This window comes from Ipomoea triloba, chromosome 3, assembly GCF_003576645.1.
Source record: "Ipomoea triloba cultivar NCNSP0323 chromosome 3, ASM357664v1".
Classification (NCBI taxonomy): domain Eukaryota; kingdom Viridiplantae; phylum Streptophyta; class Magnoliopsida; order Solanales; family Convolvulaceae; genus Ipomoea; species Ipomoea triloba.
Window position 1 is genome coordinate 18765550 of NC_044918.1, and position 22510 is coordinate 18788059.

At 32.3% G+C, this 22510-nt stretch overlaps 3 protein-coding genes and 1 long non-coding RNA gene across 4 annotated transcripts; 1 reads left to right on the top strand and 3 right to left on the bottom strand.

Annotated features, from left to right (window-relative positions):
* Positions 1–4927: 4927 nt before the first annotated feature.
* LOC116013025 (agamous-like MADS-box protein AGL29) lies at positions 4928–5506 on the bottom strand. The gene has a single exon (XM_031252687.1). The coding sequence runs from the start codon at positions 5504–5506 to the stop codon at positions 4928–4930; it is 579 nt and encodes a 192-aa protein (XP_031108547.1).
* A 3808-nt stretch (positions 5507–9314) lies between these two features.
* On the bottom strand, positions 9315–9893 carry LOC116013026 (agamous-like MADS-box protein AGL29). The gene has a single exon (XM_031252688.1). The coding sequence runs from the start codon at positions 9891–9893 to the stop codon at positions 9315–9317; it is 579 nt and encodes a 192-aa protein (XP_031108548.1).
* Positions 9894–13477: 3584 nt separating this feature from the next.
* On the bottom strand, positions 13478–14056 carry LOC116013027 (agamous-like MADS-box protein AGL29). Its single transcript, XM_031252689.1, has one exon. It carries the CDS (start codon positions 14054–14056, stop codon positions 13478–13480), a length of 579 nt encoding a protein of 192 aa, XP_031108549.1.
* Positions 14057–15908: 1852 nt separating this feature from the next.
* On the top strand, positions 15909–16504 carry LOC116014043. Its single transcript, XR_004097338.1, has 3 exons — positions 15909–15996; positions 16080–16176; positions 16293–16504. It is a non-coding gene; the product is annotated as an uncharacterized LOC116014043 (long non-coding RNA).
* Positions 16505–22510: the final 6006 nt, after the last annotated feature.

Consider the following 22510-nt stretch of genomic DNA (forward strand, 5'->3'; position numbering starts at 1 on the left):
TGTGCCTCTCTCAAGTTATTGCGTAAAAAGTCAGCAGTACCCTCCGTTCGCTAAGTAATTCATCCACCAAATGCACCTGTGAGGAACCTGCAATATACAAGGGAATATGAGGAGGAACCCTGCCATATAATGCCTGAAACGGGGACATCTTCAACCCCTCATGTACTGCAGTGTTTAGAGAATATTCTGCCCAACATAGATAGAGTCTCCAACGAGAAGGCTTGGCATGGGTGAAAGCACGAAGATATTGCTCCACACCTCTGTTTGTGACCTCAGATTGTCCATCCGTTTGAGGATGATAAGATGTACTTCTTTTAAGCATCGTGCCACTCAAACGAAAAAGCTCCTTCCAGAAGTTGCTTAAAAAAATCTTATCACGGTCTGACACAATTGAAGCAGGAAAACCATGCAATTTGACAACAATATCAATGAATAGAGAAGCTGCCGTTAGAGCATCAAATGAAGGTGGTAGACTGCCTAGGTGAGTGTATTTAGTAAACCTGTCAACCACAACCATGATTACAGTGAAACCGTGCGAGGAAGGAAGACCAGTAATGAAGTCCATAGCAATATGCTCCCACACTTGGGATGGGATCGGCAACGGTTGAAGAGTACCTGCCGGGGGTTGCGTTGAGTACTTCGTAGTTTGACAGGTTGAGCAAGAATTCACAAAGGTTTCCACATCCTTGCGCATTTTAGTCCAAAAAAAATTTGAGCATAATCGAGCTAGTGTCCGCTTAATACCAGCATGCCCCGCCATGGGTGTGTTGTGGAATTCATGAAGTAAAGTCTGCTTCAAGGGTGAGTAAGAGCTAATGTAAATACGGTTTTTATAGAAAATTATACCATCCTTGGCAGATATGTTTGGCAGCAATTCACCCTTCGCCAACTTATTGTGTATGTCAACTAAATCTTTTAAGTTGGAGTTTTCACGCTTAATATCCTCCAAAAGTGTGGGTTGCGGCTGGCTCACACTAAAAAATAGAGAATGGACAGTTGGTTGATCTTTCTCGCTATCATCCCGGCGTGATAATGCACTGGGGTCTGGATAACTTGTTGCATAAGTTCTCGAAGACTGCTATGGTCTGTCCTTATTATAAACCTGCGTCCTAAAAGATATTGACGCCACTTTGCAACTGCTTCAACAATGGCATACAGCTCACGAACATAGGTTGATGCTTGCTGAAGACGAGGTCCCAACTTCTTGCTGAAAAAAGCTAGGGGATGTTCATCTTGGATTAAGACAGCTCCAACACCACTTGAGGATGCATCTGTCTCTACAACAAAAACCTTTGAAAAATCAGGTAAAAACAAAACCGGGGCATTAGTCATTGCTGTTTTCAGTGCAACAAAAGCTTGAGAGGCTTTCGGAGTCCAGTGAAAGGCATCTTTCTTGAGAAGATCAGTTAAAGGGGCAGCAATAGAAGCATATTGTGGAACAAAGCGTCTATAATATCCAGTTAAACCCAAGAAACCTCGGAGCTGCTTCACAGATTGTGGTTGAGGCCACTCAACCATTGTTGAAATTTTCTCGGGGTCAGCATGTATTTCACCACTAGTGATAATGTGGCCAAGATAATCAACAGAGCTCCTGCAAAATGAACACTTGGTAAGTTTGATAAAAAACTTCTCAGCTGCTAGTGTTTCTAGCACCAGTTTAATGTGTTGAATATGGAGTTCCAATGATGGGCTATAAATCAAGATATCGTCGAAGAACACCACAACAAACCGCCTCAAGTATGAATGAAATAAGCGATTCATGGTCGCTTGGAATGTGGATGGCGCATTCGTCAACCCAAACGGCATCACAAGGAACTCATAATGGCCTTCGTGAGTTCGAAAAGCTGTTTTGTACACATCATGGTCACTCATTCGAATTTGGTGATACCCGGACCTCAGGTCAAGTTTTGTGAAAAAACGTGCCATCCCCAATTCGTCAAATAGTTCATCAATAGTAGGTATAGGAAAATGGTCGCGTACAGCACTTTGTTCAATGCACGGTAATCCACACAAAATCGGAATGAACCATCTCGCTTCTTAACCAACAAAACCGGAGATGAGAACGGACTAGTGCTAGGCCGAATAATGCCTTCGGCACCAGGTAGCCCTTTTCCCCTTTGGATGGCTTCACTCTGGACCTTATCAAGCACCAGGTAGCCCTTTTCTAGGTCGCCCCCTCCGCTAGGCCGGCACCGGAAGAGTGGATGGCTTCACTCTGGATAGCTTTCACTCTGGACTCTTCTCGGTTCCCTTTGAACCTTATCAAGCACCGGGTAGCCCTCTTCCAGGTAGCCCTTTCCCACCACACTCCGGCCTCTCAACGAGAGCACCAATGGTACGGCACTCAAGCCAATACCCTAACTCCACCACAAAAGCTAGCTCATGAGTGGAGGTTTGGCCCCAACTTAAGTACCACTCCACAATCTCTTGTGGAGCCGATGTGGGATCGTATCAATAAGTTGATTCGAATCCCCCTTCCCTTTGATTGTTTCACACTCTTTTGCATTAGTTGTTTTGTTCTTAGCATGATTCACACACACAATTGCTTAGAACTAGCTTTCAAACACTTGTAGCCCTTGTGCTTAGTCCACTTGCTTGCCGATTCCCTTACGCCTTCCTAGAGGACGACATCCCTTCATTCACCACTTCACTCACATCCATCACACACGTTGAGAAATCATACTTTTCACCTCCCTTAGTATAAGTGTATGGTAATAATGATGGAGTGATCATTGTTAGAATTAAATAGGAACGGAATTATAACGGTGTAAGGGTAGTTTTGTTTAACAAAATATAGTAGCGACAATTTTATCCGATAAAAGTGAAGTGTACAACATTTAAAGTAAAATGTATACATTTATTAGCATATAAAAAATGCACATAAATCAAAAATATAACTTGGATTGAGACTTATTATTATTATTATTATTATTATTATTATTATTATTATTACACATGCATAATAATTTTTTCTTGGGAATAGCATTCCTAGGAATGAGTTATTCCCTTTGCGGGGAATAATCATTCCTATGGGAGCCTTGGTATTAGCTATTCACATGCTCTCATGAATAGCTTTTGTATTACAATACCAAAAATATTCTTTACACACATGCTTTTATGTGTGTGTGTGTGTATGTACACATATCATAATCATAATCATCGTCATTATTATTATTATTATTATTATTATTATATTTTGTATAAGGGTATTATACTTTAGGAATTGTATTCAAGTGTTTGGTTACTTAAAGGAATAGAAATGGAATAGGTTTTTAATATTCCTTACCAATTCCATTCACTATGGATTAATATTTTTATTCTTTCAAAATTCATTCCGTGAATCAAACGTGAATCAAACGTGCACTTGAGAAGTATAAATTGTGGAACTTAGTTGCACAGGAGGAGGGTTTTTTTTTTTTTTTTGAGTTTTGGTTTTAATTTTTTATCTAGGATATTTTTATTATAAAATTTCTCTCAGCCTAAGTTCCTACTAATTTTATCAAGATTATTTATCTGGATTGGTTACTGGATCAGATACAAATAAATAAATTAATAAATAAATAACAAGTAAAGAAAAAAGGAACCAGACATCGAAAGAAGTGTTTACGCAGTTCGAAGCTAAATTCCTACGTCTGCGGGACAACTCATGTTAGTCCAATCCACTAGAGGATCAAAAAGGGGTTATAAGGAGCAACACAAAAATCATGCACACTATACTTTAAAAAAATACTCCAACAATAGCCTGCATCATCTTCGTAGTTGACCATGTGCATGCCAATATCAATTACCAATAACACAGCATCCTCAAACACTCATATAAAACTGATAAATCACTGGAAATAATAATAGGGAAATTTTGAGAGCTTTAGCCGAACTGCTGGATCGGATTTCGCAAATTAATTCAACAAAAATCCAAGCTTTTGCATTGTTTATATAGTAGAAATCACCAACTGAATTAATCTGAAATAATGCAGCTTAAATCCCCTCAAATAACGCTGCTGGATTCATTCAAAAGTCAGCAGAAATAATATATCAAAAATCAGATTCGGTTAGAGAGAAACCAGCCCACTGTTTTGCGCACTGACTCTATTCCAGATGGCCTGAAGTAGTAAACTACCTTATGTCCAGAAACTGATACAGATTAATAAAATTAACCAATAAAAAACCGATTTGACTAATAATTAACAAAATTAACAATCAACAAAATTGCTACAAAGGTAATAAGACGCGAATAGAACCATCCTTAATTGCTATCGCTTCTGCAAGGTGCAGATCATCTAGGCAACCATCCTTAGCAGCTAGAAAGTCCCCATTTCCCCTATGTGCAATATAATTGCCGAGATATAGCTTTTATAATCACCAGGGAAGACTGCCGCATCAACATGAATTTGTATGGTGTGTTACGTTCGAGAAGTGAGCATGTACTACAGGCTGTACAACGCTAATAGAAGAAGACTGCAATTCCAACCACTCATTAAAAAGAGACGTAGCTGAGCGTAGAACATCACCACCATGCCAAGGTTTCTGGTTCCAAATTAAATAAAATTGCTCCTATGCTTCCAGATGGTCCAACACAACTAACTTTGCAGTAGTAATTCCATTAATTTATTATTTAGACAAAGAATTGTAACATGCACCTACCTAATTGACAGAGCCATGCATCCAACCTCATAAGAAATAAAATAAAAAAAATTTACAATCAACAAATTAAAATTGCTACAAGGTAATAATATAAGACGCAAATATCATTAAAACAAAGCTTGTGAACCTTACAATATGCGTACCGTTGAGTAATGCAAGTTTAACCCAAACTTAAATAACATTATCAAAACGTACCCTAGGAGACCTAGAGGAAATGATATCTTAATTCAAAATAAAATATTAAAATTGTAAAAAGTACTAGAACAAAGTAAGAGAAGAAAATAATTTAAACACCACTTGGTCCAGCGCCATCATTGGCTCCAAAGCGAGTCTCCATGGCTTGAGATTGTGCCTCCATTATGGAAAACATATTTAATTTCTCAGTTACTTGAATAATGAGTGTTTTCGTTTTCTGTTTCATCAATTGTAGCTCAGGCAATTGAAGATCAGATATGGATGGTCTACCATTTTCAGCCTCTCTCAGAGCTTGATCGACCATCTTTTCTTCATCAATTTGAGCTTCAAGGACGTTGATTTGAGAGGTCATCGCTCTCATTTTTGCCTCCTGGTGAGCACGGATAATATGTTCAGGTATGTTGGCTTCTCTGTTGGGGATTTCACCAAAGTACTTGGTAAGGACTCTATTCATATCAGGGTTGCTAAAGGAGAAAGCTTTTCCAGATGGTGAGAATACCACCATCGCAATCTCGGTGCCACATAAAGTGGACATCTCACTTGCTTTTTTAAATAAACCAGTGCGCCGTTTTGAAAATGTTACAAGACGTTGAACCTCATTTCCTATTCTAGAAAGGGGAACCCTTTGCCGACCTCTTGCCACTCCTCTAGAAGTATTTCTACTAGACATTTTCAAGAAATTTGAATTTACTCACTAGTATGCTGAGACAATGTATATTGATAATGGAGAACGAAGGTTGTATTTATAGCCTAGACTTTTCACTTTGTGGAATTTTTTTATGGTTAAAGTTAAATAAATATAAATTTCCAAATTTATTACTTGGGTCTGGATAGAGATTTTTACCATGTTAGTCAGTAATGTCTAGAATTACGAATATTTTAAGGGAAATTTTAATTTTATCGAATTTGTTTTGTGACATAAAGAGTAATATGATTTAATTTCAAAATTTACAAAGATTTTGGTGACACTAGCTTAATACATTACTAAATTTGATTCCCAAAAATTAAAGTGTAAATTTTTATCCTTAGAAAATTTGTAAAGGCAAAAATTCAATGGAACAAATTTTGCAAAGTTAATAAATTAGTAAATACACAAAAATAGTACGGAGTAACATTAATTATAAGAATTTGCCAAAAGATTTAGGTTAAAAGAATGGGCTTTGAACCAGACGAATAATTTTGATTGTAACGTTAATTGATTGGACGATATGATAGAACAAAAGATTCAATTTTTATGGAACTCTTTGGCAATGATGGGTATTGAAGAATGAGATGTCTTGGTAAATGAGTCGAAACTTGAACCCTTGACATCTATTTGAAGATGTTCACACGCCTAAGAGACTTCTAATTATAAGAGTTATATCTTCGAAGGGCATAATCAATAGAAGATACTCTTTGGGGTCCTTTCATCACATTAATTCTTTGTTTTTTTTTTTTTCAATTTTCATTCTCCATATCTCCAGTTTTTCATTTATCTAATTTTCTGATTTCATTTTTCAAATTCAACATTAAGATAAAAAATAAATTCAATACACTAATACTAAATTTGTAAAATGTAACAAAAGTCAATAAAAACATATTACTAAATAAATTGCAATTATTTCAGTCATATGAGAGCTTAGTTTGGTTACAAAAAAAAAATATGTAAAACCTCTTTTGAGTACAATCCTCATATAGCTTTTGTACATTTCTACAACAAAGATGATGATAATGATAATGATAATGATAATGATAATAACAACAATAACAACAATAACAACAATAATAACAATAATAATAATAATAATAATAATAATAATAATATATTATTATTATTATTATTATTATTATTATTATTATTATTATAGGGAAAATGTTGTATGCGTAGGTGCAGGGAAATAGAAGGAAAAAAGGATAGTAATAGTAATATGTTGTGAAACGGGATGTATCCTTATGTGAACAGTGTATGGTTACAATTGCAGTAAAGTAATAAGGTTGAGAGGGAGGCAGAGAATATGGAAAGAATAATAGATTCTCTTATTAGTCATCTTTCAGTTAATATATACAGGATATACAAAAGTTCTAATATGACTACACAACTAATAAAGATGAAGAAGTATTATAGTAGTAAAATACCTCTAGTAATGTCCACATATAATTATTTACAACATTCCTCCTTGGACATTACTATATCATACTCTTAAAAACCTCACTAGAAAAACCCAATGAGCAAAAGAATACATGATATATGTGTATTCGTTTGTCACACTAGCTGCCTCGTTTAAAAACATTTAATTAATAAATTATATATAAAAAATCTCAATCAAAAGAAAAATAGTACAACTCTTGGTCTTCAAGACTTAATCTTCTGGATTGATTTAAGTAAATGACACTCCTCCTGAAAGTAACAACCTTCAAATCCCACACATAAAAATATTTTTCTTAAAATAAGTGTAGAATGGGATTTTCTGAACAAATCTGATATTCTAGATTGACACTAGAGTGAATATCTCGTAGAATAATCTTGCAACTCTTCTAGAGCTAATATGGGTTGAATTTTAATTTCATGCTATATATACTTTGTCAAATATTCATAAAATACTCATTAATTAATCATTTGTGCAACACAAGCTTTATTCTATTGTCCTTATATAGGATGCACAACCAGTTCGGAATGACATCATGAAGATCAAATAAGATAGCGAGTGCCCAAGTGTCCTATCAAAATTATATATTGGGTTCTCACATAAAATTAAGTCAAGATATTTGTATCTCTAAGATACTAGGGGATATGTTAAGTACTATTCCAATATTTCATTATAGGAGGAGCGCTAAATGTTGCTAGCAATTTGATCGCGAATACAATATCAGGCCTGATGTGATTACGGAACTTCTTATCATAATGTAGTGCTCCAACAACAATGAAATAATGGACTTTTGGTCTTAAGTTATCCTCATTATCTTCTCCGTTTTAAACAGTTCTTTAACTACGTACTTCAAGAGAATAATAGGCAACCATTAGTATGATAAGAAAATAATACTTATCCATATAAAACATCTTCAAGACGTATTTGAAGATAGATTGAGTGTGACTTTTAACAACAAAGGTTTCAACAACATATTTTTTATCTAGTAGACAATGGTTAAAAACCGTTGTCTTTGTGCATATTTCTTGTAGTGATAATAGAAGATACTAGAAGTGCAGCACAATATTGATGTGATGCGTGTAGAAAAGATTGTGAGTGGTGATCTTGTTAAACTCTTCTAAACATAAAAGGTAAGACCAAATTTAGAGTCAAAGCTAGATTAAATTTTGTCGATATTTTGAGCTTCATTAGCTCTACGCACTAGGGATAAGAAAACATATTTGGCCATAGCTTAACATACGTTATAAAAAAATGGAGAGAATAAAATTTTGTTAGTTTTTACTCTGAATTAAGGTACCCCATGGTATTTATCAAATATCAAAAAGCTTGTGAACGTACAAGATCTAAATTAAAGTTGTTTGGGTTGAAGCATCATGAATTACATGTCTTAATGCTACAACTATTGCTATTGGCTAAGAGAGAAATATTGACTAAAAATTTGAGATGCACTATTATAAGAATGAAACCAACTACCAGGACCAGACTGTGAACTCACTGCCAAAGCATGAACTACCTTATTCTCTGTTCTATTAACAAAACCAAAATACACCTTATCAAAGTGTCTTTTTATCATTTGACACGTACTGCTTAATGACACGACCAGCGTAGGAGTAATTTTTAGGGGAAACTTCAAGCATCAAGCAAACCATTTGTCGTTTTATCATTTGACATGTCCATGAGAGAGCCTCCTTAATTGCTATCGCATCTGCAAGGTGCGGATCATCTAGGCAACGAACAGAACCATTCTTAGCAGCTAGAAAGTCCCCATTTCCCTTATGTGCAATTGAGCCTTTATCATCACCAGGGAAGACTGCCGCATCAACATGAATTTGTATGGTGTGCATTAGTAGCATGTACTACAGGCTGTACAACGCTAATAGAAGAAGACTGCAATTCCAACCACTCATTAAAAAGAGACGTAGCTGAGCGTAGAACATCACCACCATGCCAAGGTTTCTGGTTCCAAATTAAATAAAATTGCTCCTATGCTTCCAGATGGTCCAACACAACTAACTTTGCAGTAGTAATTCCATTAATTTATTATTTAGACAAAGAATTGTAACATGAACCTACCTAATTGACAGAGCCATGCATCCAACCTCATAAGAAATAAAATAAAAAAATTGACAATCAACAAAATTGCTACAAGGTAATAATTTAAGAGGCAAATATCATTAAAACAAGGCTTGTGAACCTTACAATATGCGTACCATCGAGTAACGCAAGTTTAACCCAAACTTAAATAACATTATCAAAACGTACCCTAGGAGACCTAGAGGAAATGATATCTTAATTCAAAATAAATATTAAAATTGTAAAAAGTACTAGAACAAAGTAAGAGAAGAAAATAATTTAAACACCACTTGGTCCAGCGCCATCATTGGCTCCAAAGCGAGTTTCCATGGCTTGAGATTGTGCCTCCGTTATGGAAAACATATTTAATTTCTCAGTTACTTGAATAAGGAGTGTTTCCATTTTCTGTTTCATCAATTGTAGCTCAGGCAATTGAAGATCAGATATGGATGGTCTACCTTTTTCAGCCTCTCTCAGAGCTTGATCGACCATCTTTTCTTCATCAATTTGAGCTTCAAGGACGTTGATTTGAGAGGTCATCGCTCTCATTTTTGCCTCCTGGTGAGCACGGATAATATGTTCAGGTATGTTGGCTTCTCTGTTGGGGATTTCACCAAAGTACTTGGTAAGGACTCTATTCATATCAGGGTTGCTAAAGGAGAAAGCTTTGCCAGATGGTGAGAATACCACCATCGCAATCTCGGTGCCACATAAAGTGGACATCTCACTTGCTTTTTTAAATAAACCAGTGCGCCGTTTTGAAAATGTTACAAGACGTTGAACCTCATTTTCTATTCTAGCAAGGGGAACCCTTTGCCGACCTCTTGTCACTCCTCTAGAAGTATTTCTACCAGACATTTTCAAGAAAATTGAATTTACTCACTAGTACGGTGAGACAATGTATATCGATAATGTAGAATGAAGGTTGTATTTATAGCCTAGACTTTTCACTTTGTGGAATTCTTTTATGGTTAAAGTAAAATAAAAATCAATTTCTAAATTTGTGACTTGGGTTTCGATAGAGATTTTTACCATGTTAGTCAGTAATATCTAGAATTACGAATATTTTAAGGGAAAATTTTAATTTTATCGAATTTGTTTTGTGGTATAAAGAGTAATATGATTTAATTTCCGAATTTACAAAGATTTTGGTGACACTAGCTTAATACATTATTAAATTTGATTCCCAAAAATTAAAGTGTACATTTTTATATTTAGAAAATTTGTAAAGGCAAAAGTTCTTGATAATGGAACAAATTTTGCAAAGTTAATAAATTAGTAAATACACAAAAATAGTACGGAGTAACATTAATTATAAGAATTTGTCAAAAGATTTAGGTTAAAAGAATGGGCTTTGAACCAGGCGAATAATTTTGATTGTAACGTTAATTGATTGGAAGATATGATAGAACAAAAGATTCAATGTACACGGAACTCTTGGCAATGATGGGAATTGAAGAATAAGATGTCTAGGTAAAAGAGTCGAAAGTTGAACCCTTAACATCTATTTGAAGATGTTTACACGCCTAAGAGACTTCTAATTATAAGAGTTATATCTTCGAAGGGCATAATCAATAAAAATTACTCTTATGGTTCGTTTCATCATATTAATTCTTTATTTTTTCTTTTTTTTTTTTGTTTTTAAATTTTCATTCTCCATATCACCCGTTTTTCATTTATCTAATTTTCTGACTTCATTTTTCAAATTCAACTTTAAGATTAAAAAAAATGTATTCAATACAATAATACTAAATGTGTAAAATGTATCAAAACTCAATAAATACATATTACTAAATAAATTGCAATTATTTCAGTCATATTAGAGCTTAGTTTGACAACAACAAAAAAATATGCAAACCACAATGAGTACAATCCTCATATAGCTTTTGTACATTTCTATAACAAAGATGATAATAATGATAATAATAATAATAATTGATGGATAATACACTAGGTCTGGGCCACATGGACCAGCCCAAAAGAGCAAGAATACTTTTCAAGGACTTCGTATCCACAAAATCTCAAGAAAGTGGGAAACTGGATGATGTATAATACACTAGGCCTAAGCCACATGGACCGGCCCAAGAGATCAACTAGATCAATAAAACCCAAGAAGGAGACCCAACACAGAGCTACCAAAGAGTTCGATAAGGATTAGACTTAGCACTTATAATATTAGCAAGATTAGAGTTTATTAGTTATAATGTAACACGGACTCCCAATATGAGGTAGTCCAGGATTCTTACTCCCTGTAGGGCTCTAGACTCAAAATATGTATCAATAGACCCTCCATACACGGAGAAAAGGACAAACAATTCTGACCAATACAATACCTATATTCTCTCCATATATTTTTACTACATTTTTCCTATATTCTCGCTATTCTAACGGGTAATGTTGGCATGCCTTTGACTACCTAAAAGTCATAAAGAAAAATACATGATATATGTGTATTTGTTTGTTACACTAGCTGCCTCGTTTAAAAACCTTTAATTAATAAATTACATATATAAAAAAAGAATATAATAGTACTAACTCTTGATCTTCAAGACCCAATCTTCAGAACTGATTTAAGTAAATGGCTCCTCCTGAAAAAATATCTTTCTAAAAGTAAGTATAGAAACGAATTGTTTGAACAAATCTGATCTTCTAGATTGTCGTACTAGAGTGAATATCTCGTATAATAATCTTGTAACTCTTCTATAGCTCATATGTGTTGAATTTTAATTTGAAGCTATATATACTTTGTCAAATTCATAAAATACTCATTTATCATTTATGCATCACAAGCTGTATTGTGTTGTCCTTATATAGGACAGTGGGAGGTAAAACAAAGCACAACCAGTTTGGGAATGACATCATGGATATCAAATAAGATAGCCAGTGCCCAAGTAGCCTATCAAGATCATATATTATTGGGTTCTCACGTAAAAGTCAAGATCTTTGTATCTCTAAGATACTAGGGGATATATGTTAAGTACTATTCCAATATTTCAGATACTAGGGGATATATGTTAAGTACTATTCCAATATTTCATTAAGCGCTAAATGTTGCTAGCAATTTGATCGCGAATACAATATCAGGCCTGATGTGATTATATATGGAACTTCTTATGATAATGTACTGCTCCAACAACAATGAAATAATGGACTTTAATTTTGGTCTTAAGTTATCCTCATTATCTTTTTCGATTTTAAACAGTTCTTTAACTGTACTACTTCAAGAGATTAATAGGTAACCATTAGTATGATAAGAAAATAATATAAAACATCTTCAAGACGTTTTTCAAGATAGACTGAGCGTGACTTTTAACAACATTGATTTCAACAACATATTTTTTACTTAGTAGACAATGGTTAAATTTTTATTTACATGAATTGAATACGTTTCTGAAGATATCCAGTATGATGGATGGAAAGAAACTAAATTGTCAACGGATATAGATTAATAAAAATTCCATTCTTTTTTTCTTTTTATTTGAAAACAAAAGCAGCATTAATATTAAGCTCCAAAAATAAAATGTTGAATACAAGTAGGGTAAGAATGAAACCAACTACGAGGACCAGACTATGAGGTAAAGCATGAACAGCTTATTCTCTAATCTACTGACATAACGAAAGGCCACCTTATCAAAGTTTCGTTTTATCATTTGACACGTACTGCCTAATGACACAACCAGCGTAGGAGTAATTTGTAGGGGAAGCTTCAAGCATCAAGCAAACCATTTGTGGTTTTATAATTTGACATATATGTCCATGAGAGAGCCTCCTTAATTGCTATCGCTTCTGAAAGGTGCAGATCATCTAGGCAACCATTCTTAGCAGCTAGAAAGTCCCCATTTCCCCTATGTGCAATATAATTGCCGAGATATAGCTTTTATAATCACCAGGGAAGACTGCCGCATCAACATGAATTTGTATGGTGTGCATTAGTAGCATGTACTACAGGCTGTACAACGCTAATAGAAGAAGACTGCAATTCCAACCACTCATTAAAAAGAGACGTAGCTGAGCGTAGAACATCACCACCATGCCAAGGTTTCTGGTTCCAAATTAAATAAAATTGCTCCTATGCTTCCAGATGGTCCAACACAACTAACTTTGCAGTAGTAATTCCATTAATTTATTATTTAGACAAAGAATTGTAACATGAACCTACCTAATTGACAGAGCCATGCATCCAACCTCATAAGAAATAAAATAAAAAAAAAATTGACAATCAACAAAATTGATACAAGGTAATAATATAAGACACAAATATCATTAAAACAAGGCTTGTGAACCTTACAATATGCGTACCATCGAGTAACGCAAGTTTAACCCAAACTTAAATAACATTATCAAAACGTACCCTAGGAGACCGAGAGGAAATGATATCTTAATTCAAAATAAAATATTAAAATTGTAAAAAGTACTAGAACAAAGTAAGAGATGAAAATAATTTAAACACCACTTGGTCCAGGGCCATCATTGGCTCCAAAGCGAGTTTCCATGGCTTGAGATTGTGCCTCCAATATGGAAAACATATTTAATTTCTCAGTTACTTGAATAAGGAGTGTTTCCATTTTCTGTTTCATCAATTGTAGCTCAGGCAATTGAAGATCAGATATGGATGGTCTACCTTTTTCAGCCTCTCTCAGAGCTTGATCGACCATCTTTTCTTCATCAATTTGAGCTTCAAGGACGTTGATTTGAGAGGTCATCGCTCTCATTTTTGCCTCCTGGTGAGCACGGATAATATGTTCAGGTATGTTGGCTTCTCTGTTGGGGATTTCACCAAAGTACTTGGTAAGGACTCTATTCATATCAGGGTTGCTAAAGGAGAAAGCTTTGCCAGATGGTGAGAATACCACCATCGCAATCTCGGGGCCACATAAAGTGGACATCTCACTGGCTTTTTTAAATAAACCAGTGCGCCGTTTTGAAAATGTTACAAGACGTTGAACCTCATTTCCTATTCTAGAAAGGGGAACCCTTTGCCGACCTCTTGCCACTCCTCTAGAAGTATTTCTACCAGACATTTTCAAGAAAGTTGAATTTACTCACTAGTATGCTGAGATCATGTATATTGATAATGGAGAACGAAGGTTGTATTTATAGCCTAGACTTTTCACTTTGTGGAATTTTTTTATGGTTAAAGTTAAATGAATATAAATTTCCAAATTTGTGACTTGGGTTTCGATAGAGATTTTTACCATGTTAGTCAGTAATGTCTAGAATTACGAATATTTTAAGGGAAATTTTAATTTTATCGAATTAGTTTTGTGACATAAAGAGTAATATGATTTAATTTCCAAATTTATAAAGATTTTGGTGACACTAGCTTAATACATTACTAAATTTGATTCCCAAAAATTAAAGTGTAAATTTTTATCCTTAGAAAATTTGTAAAGGCAAAAATTCAATGGAACAAATTTTGCAAAGTTAATAAATTAGTAAATACATAAAAATAGTACGGAGTAACATTAATTATAAGAATTTTCCAAAAGATTTAGGTTAAAAGAATGGGCTTTGAACCAGGCGAATAATTTTTATTGTAACGTTAATTTATTGGAAGATATGATAGAACAAAAGATTCAATTTACACGGAATTCTTGGCAATGATGGGAATTGAAGAATAAGATGTCTAGGTAAAAGAGTCGAAAGTTGAACCCTTGACATGTATTTGAAGATGTTCGCACGCCTAAGAGACTTCTAATTATAAGAGTTATATCTTCAAAGGGCATAATCAATAGAAGATACTCTTAGGGGTCGTTTCATCATATTAATTCTTTATTTTTTCTTTTTTTGTTTTTCAATTTTCATTCTCCATATCTCCACTTTTTCATTTATCTAATGTTATGATTTTATTTTTTAAATTCAACTTTAAAATATAAAAAAATATATTCAATACACTAATACTAAATGTGTAAAATGTATCAAAAGTCAATAAATACATATCTAAAATCTAAAAACATAATAAGTCTCAATCAAGGTTATATCCTTGATTTATGTCCATCTTTTTGGATGCTAATAAATGTGTACATTTTACTTTAAATGTTGTACACTTCAATGTTATTAGACAAAATTGTCCTTACTACATTATTGTTATACAAAACTACCCTTACACGGTTATAACACCGTTACTTTTAACTCCATCATTATTACCATACACCTATATCTATCATATCTTTTTCCTATTCTTTAATTGTCATTTATTAAAATTATTATATAATTAATTTAATGGTTGATTATATTTTAATTAAATTTCTATGAATGGTAAATCATATATGTGTGTATAAAATACATATATTATTTGTGTATATAATTTGAATTATACATTTTAATTATTTGTATTTATTAATATTTTAATATTGGGCATAAGTTTTCGCGCATCGCGCGTATAAAATACTAGTTACTAAATAAATTGCAATTATTTCAGTCATATTAGAGCTTATTTTGACTACCCAAAAAAAATGCAAAACCTCATTGAGTACAATCCTCATATATCATCATCATCATCATCATCATCATCATCATCATAATAATAATAATAATAATAATAATAATAATAACAATAACAACAACAACAACAATAACAACAATAACAACAACAACAACAACAACAACAACAATAATAATAATAATAATAATAATAATAGTAGTAGTAGTAGGGTAAATGTTGTATGCGTAGGGGGGAGGGAAATAGAAGGAAAAAAGGATAGTAATAAGTTAGTTCTAAGTATAAAAGTGATAAATATTGTTTTATTTAAAAGCATTAGATTTTTGTATTATAGTTACATTAAAAGTATTAATTTATTACTACATTAAAAAAAAATGGTATTAAAGTGATAGGTTTTATATTAAATTTTGATGAATTCAAATTTTGTTTAGGTGGTGAAGTTCAGATTTCAAGTTCCTTTAATGCCACTAGGTTATTGTTTAATCACAAGTGTCCAGAATTTGCTGATTTTGTTAAAAGGTAAATTCTATGTTCCATTTTCTATTTGTTTCCTCTTTCTTTGTAGTGATTGTAACTTATAATCTACATTCTTTGATTTGCAGCTTACCATCTGTGTGCACTCCTATCAGGTGAATTCAATCAGAATCAAAGCTCTCTGTGTTAAAGAATGAGCGTGGATCTACAAGTACTAAGTTTGAGGTGACTACGATTCAAGATATTTATTCAAGAAAGGAGGTCAAGTTAAATTTTTTTATTCTAAGTTCTACAGTTTATGTTCTACAGCTAACCTATTATTAATCCTTACAGTAATGTAGATATCTGATTTCTGGAGTGCTGCAAAGATCCTTGGGTGATTGGGTTTGTACTACTTATGTGTGGCTGTTTTGGTTTTAAGTGTAAAATGTGTCTAAGTTTGTGTACTTACTGCTATCCAAGTAAGCTATTTTGTAATCTTAGGCGTATATCTTATGTAATGCAGTTAAACTGTACCTATATGTAGCCTATTTTGTAAAACACTTATGTATGCATACTTTATGGAATATCAAATATGTAATGGCGGAAGTATTTATAAAGATTGGATTAGGTTTACCTTTGTGCCTTTTTTTTTTTTTTTTGAGTCTTTGTTTTGGTATTGTTCACCAAATTCAGTTAGCTCTCTTATTGCCTTTGTAATGATCTTCTAATGGCTAAAGTCTTCTGGTTTTTGACAGGAAAAATAAAAAACTGTTGGCAAATGCTTATCATCAATTTTATCTGAGGACAATATTCAAACCAAAATATGTACGGACTAAACTATATGTACTTTTTTTTCTAATCTATTTTTTTTAAAGAGACCTCATGGTTGGGTTCCACCTGAGTTGCAATCTATTAGTGGGAAAGCCTGTATTGTTTAGGATTTCAATGAAGAAATAAAGAGCAGATGAACATTCTGCTCTCTGCATTTGTGGTGTTAGGGGTGTGTAAGGATGCAGATGTTATTTCAAAATATTGTGGGAATATGGAACCTGAAGTGCATATCACAAATCAAAACCAGGAGGTTTAGATACTTACAGATTTATATTGTTTTTTTTTTTAAAGTTGAATAACAATATGCCTATTATTCAATTATTGTTTTCTTATTTATAGGATTGGTATGGCTGACTTTGAAATGGTTGGGTTTGATGAGGTGGTTTATCTGGAAGTGTTGGGAGCACGCTAAAGAGGTCAGTAATGGATGAGTTCAATCAGTCTGGAGATCCTAAAAGAATTAAGATTTCAGTGATCAAGTTAGAAAAAATATGATGCTAGCTCTAATTCTATGTTATCTTACTCTAATATAACTAGACTTTGTTCTATGTACAAAGTATGTATTCTGTTTTGGGACTTTATGGTCAATATATATGAATATTGTCTTTTGCTACTTTTTCTTTCCCTATTTCTATTTCCAATTTTTATCTATTCATGTTTCTATTTAAACAGTACTATGAGGATTTTTATCTATTCATGTTTCTATTTAAACAGTACTATGAGGTGGTTTTAGGGATACATACCCTTTTCCTGTGATTATACTTGAGAATGCACATCTTCAATTCAGAACCTTATCTGCAATCATTGAGAATGCACATCTTCAATTCAGAACCTTATCTGCAATCAGAAAATTAAGTATTAATTGAGAATGTGATAACTGTAATTAATTTTCAAAAGCTTTTGTGCTATATGAAATTAAATTTACCTATTTAATCTTGCTTTGCATCTGGTATCAATTGTTGGATTAGAATCAGTTCTAGCACCAGTTTTATTTCTTCTTAAAAAAAGAGTGAAACTATCACTATGTGGCTAAATATAGAGTGAAACTATCACTATGTGGCTAATTATAATATAGTTTAATAAATGCTATGTATTCAAACGGAGAACTTATTAAATTACTAATGTCTATTAGTAAATCATTAAATAAAAAGAGTAATCAATAAATAAATGTAGTTCTAATTAATAACTAAATTAACCTGGCATGAACTTATAAACTGGGAAAAAAAGAATACAAGTCAAAGAACAATTTGTAAATAATGATCTCTACTCACAATGTTAGTATATGTTGTGATTTCAAACTTAATCATCTATGAAAATGTAATTGTGTAATTACAACTTATGAAGTTATTAATAAGTAATTTGATTGGGGATGAAATTATCAGTTAAGAATATATTAGAATACAAGGCAGATATGAATTCGTTCTAATGTAGTATTTCAGTATTACAAATTTTTGTGAATCTTTAATAGTGTGTATTTAACAAAAACTAGGACATATACTTTACTTTCAAAGTGAGGCATATGTCGAAAAAAATTTATAAACTTTTAAAAATATATATATATAGAATTTAGATGGAAAAAATAGGACTATGTTAGATTTTGTTAATTCATGAATTTAGTTCAGAGAAGAGGTTGATCATACAAAATATTAACTAATTAACAAATATGAAGAATCCGAGATTGAATATCAGTAAACTTTTGCATTCCTAATAGAGAGGAAATTCAATTTCAAGCAAAATCTATAAAATACATGTCATTTACTTGAATCATTACTGTTTGAAGAGATATACTTTCTCCCTATCTACCACCGTTGTTGTTGTTGTTGTTGCGGTTGCTGTTAATATTATACTTTTTATTTTTAGCTTTTGTTATTAGTATTAGTATTATTATTATTTTATTTTTAGGGTTATGGTTACACTTTATTATTATTATTATTATTATTATTATTATTATTGGTATGAGAATGATCATTACTAAATTGGGAAATCATATTGTTGAAGATAAAGTGATGTCAGGAAGTCGAGTTTTGGTCATTACTATATGAGTCCTTGAGTTTTGATTCCAAGATTATCAATGACACCTTCTGATCCTCGATTGCCTTTTAAGTTTGAAATGAGACAATTCAACTCATGTTGTCTTATGCAATGATGATAAATAAAAGTCATGGCCAAAGTCTATCTACCGTTGGACTATTTTTAAAGAAACGTGTTTTTGTTCATGGTCAACTTTATGTGGTGCTATCGAGAGTGAACAACCTCATTGGTCTCAATGTTGTTATTCTTAATGAGAATGGAGATTATTGTTCTTCAACGTCAAATGTTGTATACAAGGAAATTTTTAAGAATTTGTAAGTTTAATATATAATGGACAAGGAAATTTTTAAGAATTTGTAAGTTTAATATATAATGGAATATTATCATCTTAATTATTTGTAAGTTTAATATATAATGGAATATTATCATCTTAATTGTAGTCAATAATGTGTTTAAATGGAATATTATCATCTTAATTGTAGTCAATAATGTGTTTAAATATTGTGATATAAATATCATTATCCACCTTTATTATTGTGTGTTATTTTATTGATTATGGTCATAATGCCATTGTAATACTAAATAAACAACAATAACATTTGTTAATTAACCTCATTCTTCCTTATATTGTAAAATATATATAACAAATTTAATTCTTTGCAATAATACAACATTAAATATATGTTTTTAAATTTTAGTCCGTGCATCGCACGGGTGGCATACTAGTTTGATATAAAAGTGATAAGTATTATTAAGTATAACTGAATAATCTTTAACATTTTATTAAGAGGGGATTGGTGCTTAGCTCGTGGATTAACAATACAATTGACTGCTCTACTAGGAGTGAAATTTGAAACTTTGTGATTACCAAGCTGACAATCCAACAAACTTGGTTACATTGGGTTCTCCCTTAAGATAACATTATTATATTTACTTATTTAGTAAACATGTATCTCCGGTACAAAATTGCGTACCCACCCAATAAAATTACCTCTTTGGGCATAGCATTCATATTTTGTTTTCATAGCAAACTAGCAAAGGAAATATTGTAAACTCAACGAATCCAAAACAGGAAATTAAAATTGATAGCTAAAACAAATACTTATAAACAGATACTACATTGTAACAGAATGAGTAATACTCAAAAAAAAATACTGAATGCAACATCTCATCTTTCACGTTACCAATCTTTTACAAGGTGTTTGGTTGAAGGGAATTCCATTCCCACTTATTTTTGGGGTGACAAGAGAAATCTGAGATGGGGTGCATTGAATAAATTAAATCGTGTTATGTATATTAGTTTATGAATCATACATATATTAGAGGTAAATCACACACATTAGTAAAACCTTGAACAATAAATTCATTTAAGATGTTGTTTACAAGAATCGAGCTCGTAATCTTCTGGTTAACAAGAATCATGTTATATTCACTCATCCACCTTTTTTGAGACATGTTACCAACCATTTTGTCTCTGCTAAGTTTTAAGTCAGATTTTCCGCAATTCTGCACTCATCAATCATCATTTGGATCATCCGTCTTCCTATCTCAAAACAATTTTTAACACTTTCTAGCCCAATGGATCATCCCTTCCTATCTCAAAACAATTTTTAACACTATTTCTAGCCCAACTGTATTTTTTTAAAAAAAAAATATTATATAAAAGTTATTTTTGTTGGAGTTGGGTCATCCCTTCCTATGTAAAACATGTCATCAATTTAGGTCATATCTAGAAGCCTATTTATTTATTCCACATATTTGTTATCCTATTTCTGTTAGGATTGGGAAAATAATAATAATAATAATCCTTGTCATAATATGATAATATATATCTGTTCATAACTACTTTCTCAACCTACAGAAGCACAAAGAGTCAACAATTGCCTCTGAGGCTCTAACCCACTCCCATCATCCATGTGGGAGTGTAAATCGGGACACCGTGTACTACTAAACCACAAGGTCTTTGGCTATTATTATTATTATTATTATTATTATATGGAATCAGGCCCGGTCCTGAGCACGGGCGGGATGGGCGACCGCCCATGGCCCATGATAGAAGCGGCCCATCCATATATATGTATATGTATACATATATCTATTATAGGGTTATAATTAGTGTTATAATTATATTAGAAAATAAAAAATTAGTGTTATATATATATCTGTAATTTTAGAATATATATATGTATATATATACATATATATATATATAATTTTTGAATTATAATTACCCTGAGTTACTGAGTTCTGTCTAATCCATTATATTTATAGGGATAGAAAGTGAAAGAAGAAATGAACAAAAAGTGGTAGTTGTGGAGTTGTTTGTGTTACTGATACAACTGAAGACTGATGAGAACTTTTTAAAAATATTCAGGTGCTTTTGTTCTTTTCTTATATACTGCTTTTAAAATTATTTTATATAAAGTTACCTAAAAAGTATTTATGTGATGGTGAAAAAAATAAAAATAAAAACAAGTAAAGTAGCTAATAGAATCACAAAGAGGAGCTATAAATAAATTTTTCAAAAAATCAGAATCATTTAATGAAAATTTGAAACAATCTAAAGAAAATTTAAATTACTAATGCCATGTTAATGACGATTTTGTGTATTGAGAAGGATATGCTAGAAAACATTAATCTTAATGCAATTGTTGATGATTTCTCATAGCACGTAGCATTTTTTTGTCATGATTACTTTTGTATTTAAAAAATGTTGAAAATTTTCTAATAGTATATCATGTTATTTGATATTATTATTTTTTAGTATTATTACATTTAAATTTTAGTTTTTCATATAAGGGTCTTTTTTTTAATTTCGTCCAGGACCTCTACAATGTTTGGACCGACCTGTATGGAGTAGTGTGGGGTTAAACCAATCAATAAGGAGGAAGAGAAATAATTCTCTGTGTCAGCGGTCTGCCTTCGTTGATTACTCCTTTAGTCTTTTTGAGGCGATTTAATTTTAGTCAAGTCATTTTATATATGATTTTGTAGATTGTTCTAGGTTTGTTGAATTTCAACATTATATAGCAGAGTTTTTTGGCAGGTTTGAAGAGACATTAAATTATACTAAGAGCATGACCATCAGTAAATCATATGGAGTTTTTGTCAGTAAACATAATGTAAATGTTAGACCAACGTTAAAACACATTAGTCAATTCACTATATATGCTTACAGTGTGCCCCAATCAGATGAATGAATACCCTGAAATGATCATATGGAATCAAACTATTCAGTGTTGTTTCTCTTGTTACATCCCCCTCCTCTACTCGAAATCACTGAGATAATGCACTCGAAATCACTCTCATCCAATTATGAATAAACTATATTAAGCGTGCTTGACTTACAGATAGGTGACCTACCGAGAAGTAAGCATAATTGTAACATATCATGTCATGATTGACTACTTCAAATTGTTTTACATTTACCTCATACTCTTTCACATTGCAACATCTATATACAACAACTAAAAGGTCATCAATAAATATTACAATTAGTCTCTAGACTACATCATCATGCATGCTTCTACTCTTATTTGTATAAATATACTTTGTTTTCTAAATGGAACTATACTATCACTTTCGGACTCATAGGTATGAGGTCAATCTCAATTACGATCGTTGAGTATTAATTTTATCAACTGAAGTGCATCTGCATGACTTTTAAATTTATATCAATATATTGGTTCTTTTGGCCAAATCAATGTACAAAACT

What these genes read in the sequence shown, in the direction of transcription:
- LOC116013027 (XM_031252689.1), bottom strand. Translation starts at nt 14,056, where the DNA reads ATGTCTGGTAGAAATACTTCTAGAGGAGTGGCAAGAGGTCGGCAAAGG.
- LOC116013026 (XM_031252688.1), bottom strand. Translation starts at nt 9,893, where the DNA reads ATGTCTGGTAGAAATACTTCTAGAGGAGTGACAAGAGGTCGGCAAAGG.
- LOC116013025 (XM_031252687.1), bottom strand. Translation starts at nt 5,506, where the DNA reads ATGTCTAGTAGAAATACTTCTAGAGGAGTGGCAAGAGGTCGGCAAAGG.